Source organism: Manis javanica, chromosome 1, assembly GCF_040802235.1.
Source record: "Manis javanica isolate MJ-LG chromosome 1, MJ_LKY, whole genome shotgun sequence".
NCBI lineage: Eukaryota > Metazoa > Chordata > Mammalia > Pholidota > Manidae > Manis > Manis javanica.
This window is the reverse complement of record NC_133156.1, coordinates 52,756,228-52,769,455: the sequence shown is the minus strand read 5'-3', so window position 1 is coordinate 52,769,455 and position 13,228 is coordinate 52,756,228. Positions and strand designations below refer to the sequence as shown.

At 51.3% G+C, this 13,228-nt stretch overlaps 1 protein-coding gene across 2 annotated transcripts in view; it reads right to left on the bottom strand.

Annotated features, from left to right (window-relative positions):
- NEURL1B (neuralized E3 ubiquitin protein ligase 1B) overlaps positions 1-8,394 on the bottom strand; it is a 39,897-nt gene extending 31,503 nt beyond the window's left edge. Inside the window, exon 1 of one of the 2 annotated variants that reach the window (XM_017662913.3) lies at positions 8,194-8,394. In XM_017662913.3, coding sequence (XP_017518402.2) covers positions 8,194-8,224 — 31 coding nt within the window. In that variant the 5' untranslated portion in view covers positions 8,225-8,394. The remainder of the gene's footprint in view (positions 1-8,193) is intronic. The other variant, XM_017662912.3, reaches the window with a different exon arrangement.
- Between the last annotated feature and the right edge of the window lie 4,834 nt (positions 8,395-13,228).

Here is a 13,228-nt window from a genome sequence, read left to right as displayed (position 1 = left end):
GCTTCCTCCCTGCTCTCCTCATTCCACTTCCAGACAGCTTTCACAGAGTTCCTCCCTTGAGCTAGAATCTGCCTCCATGTGACGTCCTCACGCTGGTCATGTCTGCGTTTGGCCAACACTGCCCTTCCCCATCAAGTCAGCTCCGCAGCCTCACGGATCTGCAGGCAGCTCTCAGGCTCCAGAGATCCCCAGGCCAGGCTGCTGGAGATTCTTTGCTCCCCTGGGGATGACATAGCCTTTGCATTGCTGTGTAGAAAACCCTCAGGACATCAGCTATCCCCTGACTTGCCTTGAAGGGAGTTGGAAATCTACACATCAGACTTTGGGGACTAGCGGCTGGGGTCCCTACAGTGAACCCATAGGCCACCTGGAGACTGCCCCTACTCTGCCATGCCTAGAGGGAGGATGTGAGACAAACGGCTAAAGACATAGGTGAACAGCTAAAAACAAATCTGCCAGGACTTGTAAGTGCTTTCAGATTTCTGCTCAGTACTGTGAAGGCTTCCTGTCCAAGTGTGAAAAGCCCTTCACCTGACCAGGCCTTCATCCTCCCCATCCCAACATGCCTTCCTCCTAGACCAGTCATATTGGACTACCTGACCTGTGTGCCCAGGGGCAAGTTATCTTCCCTCTCTGTGCCTCCCTCTGTTCACTTAATAGCTGCATGGGATTAATAAGAGTAGCTATCTCACAGGGCTTGTCCTGAGGGTTAAATGCAGGTACCTGCTTAGAACAGCTGTCTGGCAGACTGGCTGTGTGATACAAGTTAGTGGTTATATTATTCTTTTGTGTCTGTCTCCCTTGGGAGTGCAGGGCTTGGCACTGAGCAGGGGCTTGTTTGCTCGGTGAATATATAATCGTGACAGGTACCCCATGTGAGCACTTAACTATCTGTCAGATGTTTTGCATGCCTGAAAGGTAACATCATTATCCCCTTTCTGCAGAAGAGGGGATGGAAGCTTAGAGAGATCCAGTTGCTTGTCTGGCTCATTAGGGGCAGGGCCAAGACTCAGACCCAGACTCGGGGATGAAGGACCCTAGCCTGTGCTCTTACCAACTCTGCTGAGAGTGACAACACAGGGAGACAGGATGCTTCTCGCCTGCAGGAAAGCCAGAGTGTGGCAGGACAAAAGGCTGTCACCCCGGCCCCGTGCCTTTGCTGACTGATGGTGGGGGATGCCTGGAGCTCTGGGTGGGAAAGGCCTATGAGCAGATGGGCTCCAGGGAAGGGTATAGGTGCACTGTGATGCCTTCCAAGGGCAGGTGGGGGTGGCCAACCATGACTAGTTTGTACCAGGCAGAGCCCTAATGCAGAAGGAAGACAGGGTAAGGAGCTCAAATTCTCCAGGGAAGGATTCCCAGACGCCACCTCCACCTTTTGAGTGAGAGTCTACAGGGGGGTGGGATGGGGGATGGACTTTTCCATAGGTGGCTTCACTCTGCCTGATGTGGACTGAAATAATTCACTGTCCCAAGACAAAGAAGGTGACAAGGGCAGCTTGAGGCGGGAGTGGGGCTCAGGATGAGGATAAAGGGTAGTGGCCCCAATAGGCCCTAAGGAACATTGCCCCTTGGTGATGGAGAATGAGCTTAGGAGCCGAGCAGGCCTGAGATCAAATTCTGCTCTGCCACTTCCTGGCTGTCTGTCCCAAGGCAGGTCTCATTACCCTTGTGAGCTCAGTTTAATTATTTGTGAAATGGAAGACTATTTCTGGAAGGCTGATCCTGGTTTAAATAGAAATAAATAGGTAAATGAAAGGAAATAGATAAAAGGCATGGGGGCAAACATGCTGAAGTTCCGACCACTTTACTACTAGTGCTACATGTGTGCTTACTACCTACACACCTCCTCTCTTCTTCTCTGCTTTCAACTTTAATCACACACCTGACTTCTGGGCTTCTATTTTAAGCCCTCAGAGAACCCCACTAAGTACAGAAAGCCCTTTGGTCCGAAAGACAGCAGAGCTGACTCTTCTTGTCTATGTGGAAGATTGAACAGTCTGTTCAGGGGTCCTTGTGACCCAGCCCAGTGAAAATGCTCTGCCCCTCCTGGCAAACATGGCGCATCATCCCTGTGGCAGATGAGAAATCTAAGCCTCCTAAATATGGCAGGACTGCAAGAAACCACTCCCTCCTCCAGCCTGGCCTCTGCCCATCACTCTGACCCCACAGCTACCACGTGCACCAAGGCCCTGAGAACCCTACGCTCCCCACACTCCCCTCAAGCCTTTGCACCTCTAGCTCCTCTGCCTTTCTTGTTCCCTTCTCCTGGCTAACTTTGTGCTTTCTGGTCTCGGCTTGAGAGCACCTCCTCTGAACTTTTCTGCATCCTCGTCTGGCTCTCATGGTTCCCCGGGTCCCCCCACTTACTATAACTGCCCTGTCCTGGTTGGCCTCTCTCACTAGACCTTGAGTCCCTAAACCCAGCCTGTGACACTGGGCCCAGCACAGAACCCAGCCTGGAGTTCTGGTGAACAAATAAATGATAACTGCAAAATGCAACCTGCCAAGAAGATTCTTCTCCTTGGAAATCAGGTGTCCAGACAGACCTCAAGGAGCCTTTGGGAATAGCTGCCAGTACACATGAAAGGGACACCTCCCAATCCAGAGCCTTGGTTTGAGGCTCGCAGTCACCTGGGGCACCCCCAACCCAGGGGCAGGCCTGAGGCCTCTCCTTCCCATAGCAGCAACAATCACCATGATAGCAAAAGCCCTGGGCACTGTGCAAAGACTGCCGGCTCTGCTCACTAACCTCTCACCACTGCCAGCCATGAGGGAGCCCCTCTCTCCTCCGCATTTTACGATGAGGAAGCTGAGGTACAGAGGGGAGTGCCTTGCCCAAAGTCACCCCCCTGAGCCAGGGCTGGGCTGGGATTTGAACGCAGACAGCCTGACCCCAAGATCTGTGTGCCAGATCTGGACACCAGATCTCCCCGTGCTGTAGACCAGTGAGTGGTCTTATCATAACTCTTAATCAGCAAACCCCCTGGAGACCAATACATTTTATGCTGCGACACACACACAAAGCACATGCGCACGCACACAGCTGAAACAAAAGTTTATGAAGCAAAAATAAACTTACTACATGAGTAAATTCCATATTTTATTTATTCTATTCTATGTCATTAAAATTTTTTTTAAAGCTGGTCACACATGACCCACAGCAGATAGACCACTTGGTCTGGTGGCCAGGCCATGTTTGGGGTATATAACCAACAGTTTACACCCAAACCCCCAGGGCCTGGAATATGCCAGGTGCCCAAAAGATGTCAGATAAATGAATAAAGGGCACACTCAGGAAAATGCAGAGCAGGGCAGACCCCAGAGTCACCCCAGTCTGGGCACAGCACCTAAATGGAATCAGAGTGGCCTTGGGGTGACTGAGCCCCAGAAGACCCTAAAGGCAGGCAGAAAGAGATGACATTCCAATGGGGAAGGCAGACATTCAGATGGCTTTCCTTCAGGTGTCGCCTCCTCCAGGAAGACCTTCCCCTAATCCCATAGCCCCAGAGCTCCCGCCTTTCCTGTCCGGGGAGAGAGAGTGAAAGGAGAAGAGATGGTAGCAGGAGAAAGGTAAAGACAGGAGGCCCTAGTCCCTTCCGGCTCTAGATTCTCCCCAGGCAACTTCTCCACTTTTCCTGCCCACTGGACACACCCATCCCCTCTTCCTTACCTCACTGATGGATAAGGCCACTTGCTGCTTCCAGCCCAGCCCACCCTGGCCCCCAGCACACTTGCAGGCTGTCACAGAGGAGCCTTGACCAGTTGCTTACTTACAGTTGCTTTCAGCCCAATAGGAGCCCTGAGTAAAGCTGTGGGTCTGCAGCTTTGGAGCCAACAGGCCAGGTGCCCTTTCTCCAGGGCAACTATATGTTGACAGCCTCGGAGTTTGCAGGGCTGTTGGATGAACTATTATCACTTTGAGAGGCTTGGCTTAGGCCTCTTGCTCACCCAGGAGACTGTAAAAGGGATTCCTCAAGACGGGGTGGGGGGAAGGCAGATGGGGTAATATAAGGCAGGAAAGCCCAGCTTAACTTTACATTGTGACTTAGTACAGAAGGAAGACAGCCATAGAGAGAGGGGAATGTCATTGGTGGGGTCATCCATGCAGCCATTGCGGTGGCTGTAAGCAAAGTGACAAGGCCATTGCCCTCCCAAGGACCGAGAATGTCCAGATCCAGGGAAAGGTGGCTGCCAGGCTCTGGCAGCATTTCTACCCACTGTCCAGGGACAGCAGATCTGACCCATGTAGGCCTGCACCCACACACTTCCTCACCAGGAGCTCTGCAGGGCGTCTGAGTGGCCCAGTAGGAACGGCAATTTCCTATTCGGGACTCAGCACTTGCAGACGGTCCATCTACGTTAGGAGGCCTGGTTCTCCCCCTTACTCCAGTGTGTCTTTGTCCTTTACCTCTCTGAGCCTCTGTTTGCCAATCTGTAAAATGGAGACAAATATAGCCTCTCTAAAGAGCTGTTATAAGGGTTTAAATCAGGTAATGTGGGTAAAGCCCCTGACTCAGGGCTTGGCACAGAGCAGGGTCAATATACTTCCCTCACTCCAAAGCACCAGGATGCCTGATTATTGAACTAATACTAAAAAGAGCCATTGACTTGGTCAAGCATGGACCAACTTAATGATTAAACCCAACTGGCAGTTTGAATTCATCCTCCCTTCCAACCAGAACTACAGGTGAGTCCCAGGGGTGCACTGAGGGAAGCACTGAAATGTGCTGTTGAGAGAAGGGGAAGAGTTCCCCTCCCTGAACCCCACCACCTGCCCTGGAATTCTTCCCCCTTGCCACCTGTTTACACTTTTTTTTTTCCCCTTACAAAACCCAGACCAAAGCTAATGCAGTCCAGAGAACAGCACAGACCTTCTTCTAAGCCTAGCTTTGCCACTACCTGTGAGACTTGGAGCAAGAGTCTTAATCTCTGTGCCTCAGTCTCCTCACCTATAAAATGGAGGAGAACTACATCTTACTGTGCAGGACTGAGCTGCACCTAGAAAGGGAATGGTAGTGCACACAGTAGGAACTTAGCAAATATGGGGTCCTGCACTGACTCCCCAACACTTCTGTTTATAGGGCATTCATCTAAATGGGCTGGCGCCTTCATGAGACTGCCAAGGGGCTTCCCCACAGCTGACCTCCCTTCCTCTGGCACTTCCTTATTACACACAGTAACATGCCAAATTTCTCTGGGGCAAACCTGATAAATGTTATCTGAACCAGGGTTTGGGAAGATACTGCATGTTTGAGGAAGAATGCAGGACTTTGGAGCTCAGTCAACGTGGATTCCAATCCTAGTTCAGCCAGCTGGATGAGCCATGAGGCTGGGGCAAGTCTTTATCTGAGCCTTGGTTTTCTAATCTGTAAAATGGAGATAATAGTCTCTGTCTGCAGGGTTGTTGCGAGAATTAAGTTCATTCATTCATTCATAAAATATTTACTGAACATCTGCTAGGTACCAGCCACTGCTCCAGGTGCTGAATATACAGCAGTGAATGCAACAGATGAAATCCTCCCTGGGGAGACATAATAAACAGCTAACTACACATACAGCACAGCACATGGTGATCCATGCTAAGGAGAGACACAAAGCAGGGTAAAGGGAGTGGGGAGTACTGGGGGCAGGTGCAATGGTAGGACCCACACTGGAGCAGAGACCTGAAGGAAGGGAGGGGAAATCACTTGGAGGTCTGGCAGGAGAATGTTCCAGGCAGAGGGATCAGCAAGTGCAAGAGCCTTAAGAAGCATCATGCTTGGCATGTAAATGAAGCCACATATGCAGGAAGCCTGGCAGGAAAGCCAGGTGCTTGCAAATGCCAGCTCTGTATTTCAAGTCCTTTGGAAGGAACCCCACGCATGTGTCCTTTTCCCGAGAATGAAAGCACAAGGGTTTCTACAGGACAAGACTGAGCCAAGTGTTCTGTCAGCTTAAGATACAGGCAACATGTGAGCTCTACCACCCGGTTCTTAGCTCCTGCCGGGCACCAGACTCTGGCTGGGCAACCAGGGATACAAAATGATCAAGATAAGGTGTCTGTCCTGACAGCTCCAAGGTGAGTGTGGAGATGGGTGATGACCATGCAATGTGGTCAAATGAACAAGCAGAGACTTAAGGTATCTATGTAGCAGAGTGAAGGAAGGGATTGGGTGTGGGTGGTCAGAGAAAGCTTCCTGGAGGAGGTGACAACTAAGCTGGAATTGAAAGATGGACTAGACAAGAAAAGATATTCCAGGTGTGGGAAGCATTACATACCGAGCAAAGAGCTGTTTAAAAATGGCACAGTATCTGTGAGAAACTAATTACAGGCAGGTCAGAAAACAATAAACAGTTCTTCATATTCTTGGCAACAACCTGATGTAGCTCAAGAATTCCAGTCCTGTCACCTACCTCAAAGTCAGTGCAAGCTTCAGCCCAGTGGGGAGTTTGAATTTCCCACACTTAGCTTCTTCAATGGATAACAGACCTTAACCCAGGCCTCTCAGCCCAGGATGGCCCAATCCAGAGTGAGGGTCAGGAGGATGGAGACTACAGAAATCTCTAGCTATATTTAGCCCACCTGGCATGTGTCTGCCCTTTCAGCCACCCCAAGGCTAACCCACAGGTGGTAAAATGACTTTTTACTAGAACAGTATAAACATTTCTTATTTAAGAAATCCTACAAAGGGGCCTGTTCCTCGGCTCATCTTTGTGGCTGGCAGAATATGTGCTGCCATATTTGCCAACATCCCTGGACACCTCCTGACTGGGCTCTCCCCATCTGGGCAAGAGCCCTGGTCACAGGAGGTGGAGGCCACCCTTCAGTGAGCAGACCTGGGTTTGAATCCCACCTCTGCCTCTGATGAGCTGGTGACTCTCTGCTTGTGACTTCACTGTTTTCAGAATGTGGCGGTTTGAGAGCAGCGGTTCTAAAGCTGCCCCAATGCTTAGAAAGTAGGAGTGGGCTCCTCTTTTATAAGCTGGCCTGGGGAATCCCTGGCTTAGCATCATCCATTTCAATCCCCTCCAGGGGGAAGAGATTCTTTTTTATATAAGGCCTAGAAGGGAGGGCTGTATGAGAGTGTGTCAGAGCAGAGACTGGGTCATACGTCCTGCTCTACCTGGCTTCACACTAAATTTGCCCCACAGCTGACTTGCTTCCCTACTGAGCTGGGTCTTTGTACTTTAAAAATAAACACATCTCTCACCTTCTGACTAAAGGATGCTACCAATGCCCAGCCTTAAACCAAAATAGATTTATTCTAAAGATTTGGTGGATGGGGGTAGGGAGGGCAAGCAGACTTCCATCCTGATATCCAGACTCACCTCCCACTAGCGGTGTGACCTTGGATGAGTAATTTCCCTTCCTCTAAGCCTCAATTTATCCATTTGTAAAACTGAGATACATCTCTTTATACTGCAAAGCTTCTTTGCATTGCACTGGGGTATGCAATGTGCCTGACACAGAGCCTCCATGCACTGATCTATCTGTTCCCATAATTACCAGGTATTTTCTAGTGAGACCTCTACCCACTCCCACCCTCCACCCTCCCATCCCCTTACTCTGGCCAAGAAAATTCTGGGGTTGTGCTAACTAGGGGGTGATGCACTCGTTCTGCAGCAGACTCCCAGGGGCTAGAGAGCCCCCAGTAGTGCAGATACCAGAGGGGGGCGCAGCCGGGGTGCGCGTGGGAACATGGCCAAACCAAGGCAGCATGTGCTGCGGGGGCGCTGAGAGGCTGGAAACTGGGGTATCCCAGCGAGCACCACCCCCACCCTCCACCCCGCACTCTCAGCAGCTGCAGTCTCGGCACAACCGGCGGCCTCTGACCGTCGGAAGCCTTGGGGAACCTCGCTCCAGTCACCCCCCGAGGCGCCCGGGGCTCCCTCATCACAGCCCTCCGGCTGGAACAAAGGCGAGGGGGCGCGCAGCAGCCCCCCAGCGGCCCCTTTGCGCATCTCGCCAAGCCGGGAGAACGGAGACTGGGGTCCCCAGGGTAACCAGGACGCGGTACCCGCCCTCCTAGAGCTCAGAGCCCAGACGCGGGGCGGGCGCGAAGACGGGGTCAGTGAGACACCAAAGACTCCAGCCCGCCGCGCGCCAAGGTCTCCAAGGAGGGCTGGGTGGCTCTCCGGAAGTCACCCAGTGGGTTTCCCGGAGGGAGGAGAACCCCAGCGTCCGCCGCCCGGCAGGGCTCCCCGGCGTACCTGGCAGGGTCCTGTGCACGGTGTTGCCCATCGCTGCGTCGGGGTGCGGCGTTGGTGACCGGGCGCTCGGGGTGCCCAGAGGCTAATTACCCCCTGGGCCGGGGACCCGGGCCAGGGTCAGGCTCCGGGGCATCGCGGCTGCACGGGCGAGCTGGCGGGCGGCAGCTGCGGCGGGCGCCGGCAGGGAGGCGGTGGTGGCGGGAGGAGGAGGCGGAGCCACCAGCCCGGCCCGCCGGCTCCGCCCCCGCCTCCCGAGGCCTCCAACCGCGCAGGGAGGGGAGGGGCCGTGGCCGCCGCATCTTTTGAAAGTTTGCACCGGGAGGCGGGAGGGGACTGCAGAGCCTCCCGCCTTTGCAGTTCCCGCGCCCGGGGCAGGAAGGCGCGCCCGGCAGCTGGGAGCCCTCGGAGTGCCAAGCTCGTCATCCTGCTGGCCTTTTTTATTCCTATATTCCAATACTTTCAGAAGGCCACTGTGTGCCAGGCCCTATTCCAGGTTCTGGACAGCAGGAGGACAATACCTCGCCCCGGCGGAGCACGTCTCCGGGGTGTGGGTTGGGGACGTTACACACAGGCAGATTAAGTCGGACGGTGTAAAGGGCGTGAAGACAATCTAATGAGGGTGACCGTAGTGGGAGTGGGATCACGTACCCACAAGTCGGAGAAACCGAGGCGGTGTCCAAAGTCTGGGAGGAGGAAACCCATTAAAATATTTTATTAAGCGTATCCTATGTGCCAGGTGTGGTGCTGGCACTGTAGACACAAATAAGGCAGGCTGGTGGAGAAGACAGAAATAAGGAGTTGGGATCACATAGTATAATGATGACAGGAAGAAAATGAAACAAGATAGGAGTAGTGGAATAACTATGGGGGCTCAAGGAGAACCTGGATTGGGGGGAGTGTCATCAAGGAATGGACAGCAAGGAAATCAGCAATAGGAACAGCTGAGGAGCGTGTCAGTGGCAGAGGGAGTAACTGCACTCCTGATTCATTCATTCATTGATTCACCCCAAAGGCATTTTATGAGAACTCTCTTGCCCAGGAACCCAGACCACACCCAACGAGAAGGGAAGCCTGTCATGTCTGCCTCACTGAGCTCCATTTTGCAGACTGAAACACTGAGGCTCAGAAGGTGCAGTAACTTGCCCAAGAAGACTAGTTTTTTTTCCGACTTTCCATGCTCCTATAACCTTTAAGACCTTATGAAATATGTGTTATTACCCCCACTTCACAGATAGGGAAATTGAGGTTCAGAGAATGGAAAAGAGGTGCCCAAGATCTCCCAGCCAAGCTAGCCTGGAGTTATGTGAATGAAAGAGGGTTATCCAGGAGAAACGCCCCCACCCCCACCCTGCCAACTCAGTTTCGTCAGTGCCTTCTGCCTAGAGTGCCTGACTCATCTCAGAGGGTTCTCATTCTTCAATGTCAGTTCAAAGCCTTCACCTCTGGGAAGACTTCTCTATAACCAATTTATCATATATGTCTGAATATAAGGTGGTCTTGCAAGAGTTACTAATTTCTCATATTTCAAGTGCTCTCTCAGTCACTTAATTTGTAAACACAAAATTCTGTTTGGGAAAGGTACAATAGTTCAATACACCCTCAATCCATGTGACGTTGGGATGCATATCAAGATCAACATTATCATAAAAGGAGCTGAGGAAATTTTACTCTTATAAAGCAATGCATTGCAAATGGGACTTTGTAACTGCAAGAGTCACATAGGGAAGGTCACAAAGGGTGACTGCAAGGGAGGTTGTCGTAAACAGGCCTTTTAAAGGTCACTTTCAGAGCATCCAGGTGTGGCTGTGCTGAACCATCGCAAATGCACACCTGCAGCAAATGAACTACCTACTGTTGTGCAGATGGAGGGGACGGTCCAGTGGCCACCTGGCATATAGATCCAAAAGGGCTGTGTTTTAGCATCTTGGTCCTTGGTCATCTGGAAAATTGAAAAAGCCCCATCCTCCACCAGGTGATGGTGGCATGAGTGTCAAAGCCACACATAAAGAGTTTGAACCAAATTGTTTCTTGAAACTTGAGATCAGACAAAAGCAGTATTTCCAAATTAATATTTTGTATAAAAATGCTTTAAAATATGTCTAACTAAAGAAACAAGTATTACAAGTAGATGTGTGACTATTTTATCTCTATCCCTTAAGCTCAATTTATATCATTCAACTCTATTGTGCATCTTTTTATTGAGAGAATAGGTTTATACCCTTACCCCTTATTTGGGCTGCCTTATATTTGTACATATATGGTAATTGCTCACCCCTCTGAGGTCTACTGCATGTTGTTCTGGCCTCAATTATACCCTCAGGGCAGATGCCATAGCTTCATCCTTCCATCCTCTCCTGGCAAATGGGAAACCTCCTGTGGGCAGGACCCAGTGGTATACATTTCTAAATCTCCCGTGCCCAGAACAGGACTGGCACACACGTTTTCAGTACACATTGACTGAAGAAATGTATTTCTCTGAACTTGGAGAAGAATGGAAAGAAGGAGGGAAGGAGGGGAGGGAGGAAGGAAGGGGTAGGAAAGAGTTGTGAAGGAATGAGTCTTAGTTGATAGTTGCCCTGTACTCTGGTGTGACCAATAGTGAAATGTGCAGGAGAAACAAAATAGGGATGCATTAACGGAAAAGTGTCCAGAACAAAGGAAGGGCTTGGGCTCCAGTGCATGCTGAGTAGATCATTCTGGGAGAAGGTGGTTTGGCTCTGGGCATCACACTTGAATAGCAAGACAAAGATGCTCTGCAAAAGTGGGGAAGGTGGCTTTGGGAGGGAGGGAGATCTGTGTCACAGGAGGTGTGCAAACAGAAGCAGGGGATAGGGAAGCATTCTGGGGTCTGGGCAACAGCCTCTAGTCATAACCTCTTCTGGCTTTGACTTCCATGCACCTCCCACCCTTAACCACATCTAGAACCCTGCAGCTCTGGCACCCTCCCTTGGCACCAGGATCAGGTTATAGGGGCCCCTGGGTGGGGCTGATTCTCTTGCTTGTACAGTGTTGGCACAGCCTCCCCGGACAGTGCGTACAGGGAGAGCCCTGGCAGGGCTCCTTGGTGCTGCTCCCTGGGGGCATGCCCTGGCAGGCCCTGCCCCACACAGTAGCAGGCAGGTGCACCCTGTGAAAAGAGCACACACTCAACTCAGGGGTATGCCCACTGCAGACACCTAGGTGAAAAGACTCCTTCCTTCAGGGGAACCTGGTTTGCCCAGACTCCTCCCTGCAGCTCAAGAACCAAGAATCCAGGCTGCAGTCATACCAGAAACCCTGGTTTTAAAATTGCTGTAGAAGGCTCTACTTTTCAGCAAATGCTGCCTATCAAACACTCAATTTCCAGGCACAGCAGGACTTCACCCACAAAAGCAACATTTTCAGCTCTTGATTATAAAATGCCTACCAGGTTGCAGGCTCCAGGCTGCACCCTTAGACTGATCCTCCTCACAATCTAGCAGCATAGCCAGTACCACAATTCTGGGCCTGCAGGAGAGGAAACTGCAGCACAGAGAGAGGAAGGAACTGCCGAGTGCACATAGCCAGAGGGAGGCAGAACTCAGGAGGGTCTCAGTTCTCTCCAGAGATGAGGAAACAGGCTCACAGCAGTGAAGCCACTTGGTGAGCAGATCACATTTGTGTGTAACTGAATCTGGCTGCACTTTACCTGGCAGCCAAGGCAAAAAGGGAAAGAGGCTCATCCCATGGCTTTTCTTGTCCTCTCCCCCTGCACATGCAATTTGGTGCTGCAGCCAGTTGCAAAGCGGAGTGTGTCACTGGTGCACAGGATAGCTGAGTGGACAGAATCTTCCTCCTGAGTTTGCCCCAACACACATCAACAGTGTTCTGTTGGGTGGGTCTCCTGCTGGCCTTCTGAAAAGGCCAAGGGCCAACAGTTTCCTGAAACCCAATAAAGCATCTCTGTAGAAAGATAACTGCCCTCTTCTCTCCGCCATCTCTCTCCAACAATTTCTGTCTCCTGCTTGCTTCACCACCACTGGACCCTTAACTGGGTGGAAAGCTCAGAAAGGCTCTTTAAAATTCCATCCCAGCACCATCTCTGGAGCACCTGTTCTGTACCAGGCCTCGTGCCAGGCCTGGGGCCCCGGGATGAGCGGCCATTATTGCTGAGCCACCAGCAGGGACTGCCTGTCACACCCCAACTAGTTCAAGAGAATCCATCAGGCAAGACAAGGTGGAAAGTACTAGGGTCCTGGGCTAGTGGGGGTGTGTGATTGGGAGACAACCTGCTTCTTTCCCCAGTTTCCAGAGCTCGCACTATTGGATGATCTGTGGAAACCCAACACTGGGAGCACCTTCCAGTTTCACAGAGCCATTTCCCCTTTGTGTCCTCTTTGCTCATTTCACTAACAAAGAAACTAGAGCTCAGAGATGTGAAGGATTTGCCTGTGGTCACACAGCTGGATGTGGTAGACTTGGGCCTGTTATGGAGACAAACAGCTGGGTCCTCTATCTCACTGTCCCCCACCAGCAGAAGGAAGAGACTCGGGCCAAAGGGAAGGAGCCCATGAGGAGAGGCATGAGTGTCTAAAAGAGCCAATGTGTCCTCTACCCTTCTGGTTAAGAGCAGGAGCCTTGAGGCAGACTGCCCGAGTTGGAATCGCAGCTTGGGCACTCGCTGGCTGTGACATTGGACTAGTCATGTGATCTCTCTGTGCCTCAGTTTCTACATCTGTAAAATGAGGCCAACAATAGAAACTCCCTGATAGGGTTGTGAGGATTAAATGAGTTAATAGGTCTGAAGCATTTACACAGGGTCAGGCAACATTTGATTCTCAAGAAACACATGCCCCATGAACAGCCATGACTGCAGGTTCAAACTTCAGCTTTTAAATTCCTCCTAAGCTTCTGTTCGTACTCTTTGAGGCTGGAATCCATTTCTCAGGACCTATCGTGTATTCCCAGATAGGTAGGGACTAAGCTAATAAATCCACAGAGATGTCCACTGTGTACCCCCGTTTGAAGTGAGAAACATCTCCTCCCATAGGACAATGTTTAGTAAACAGGTGTCATT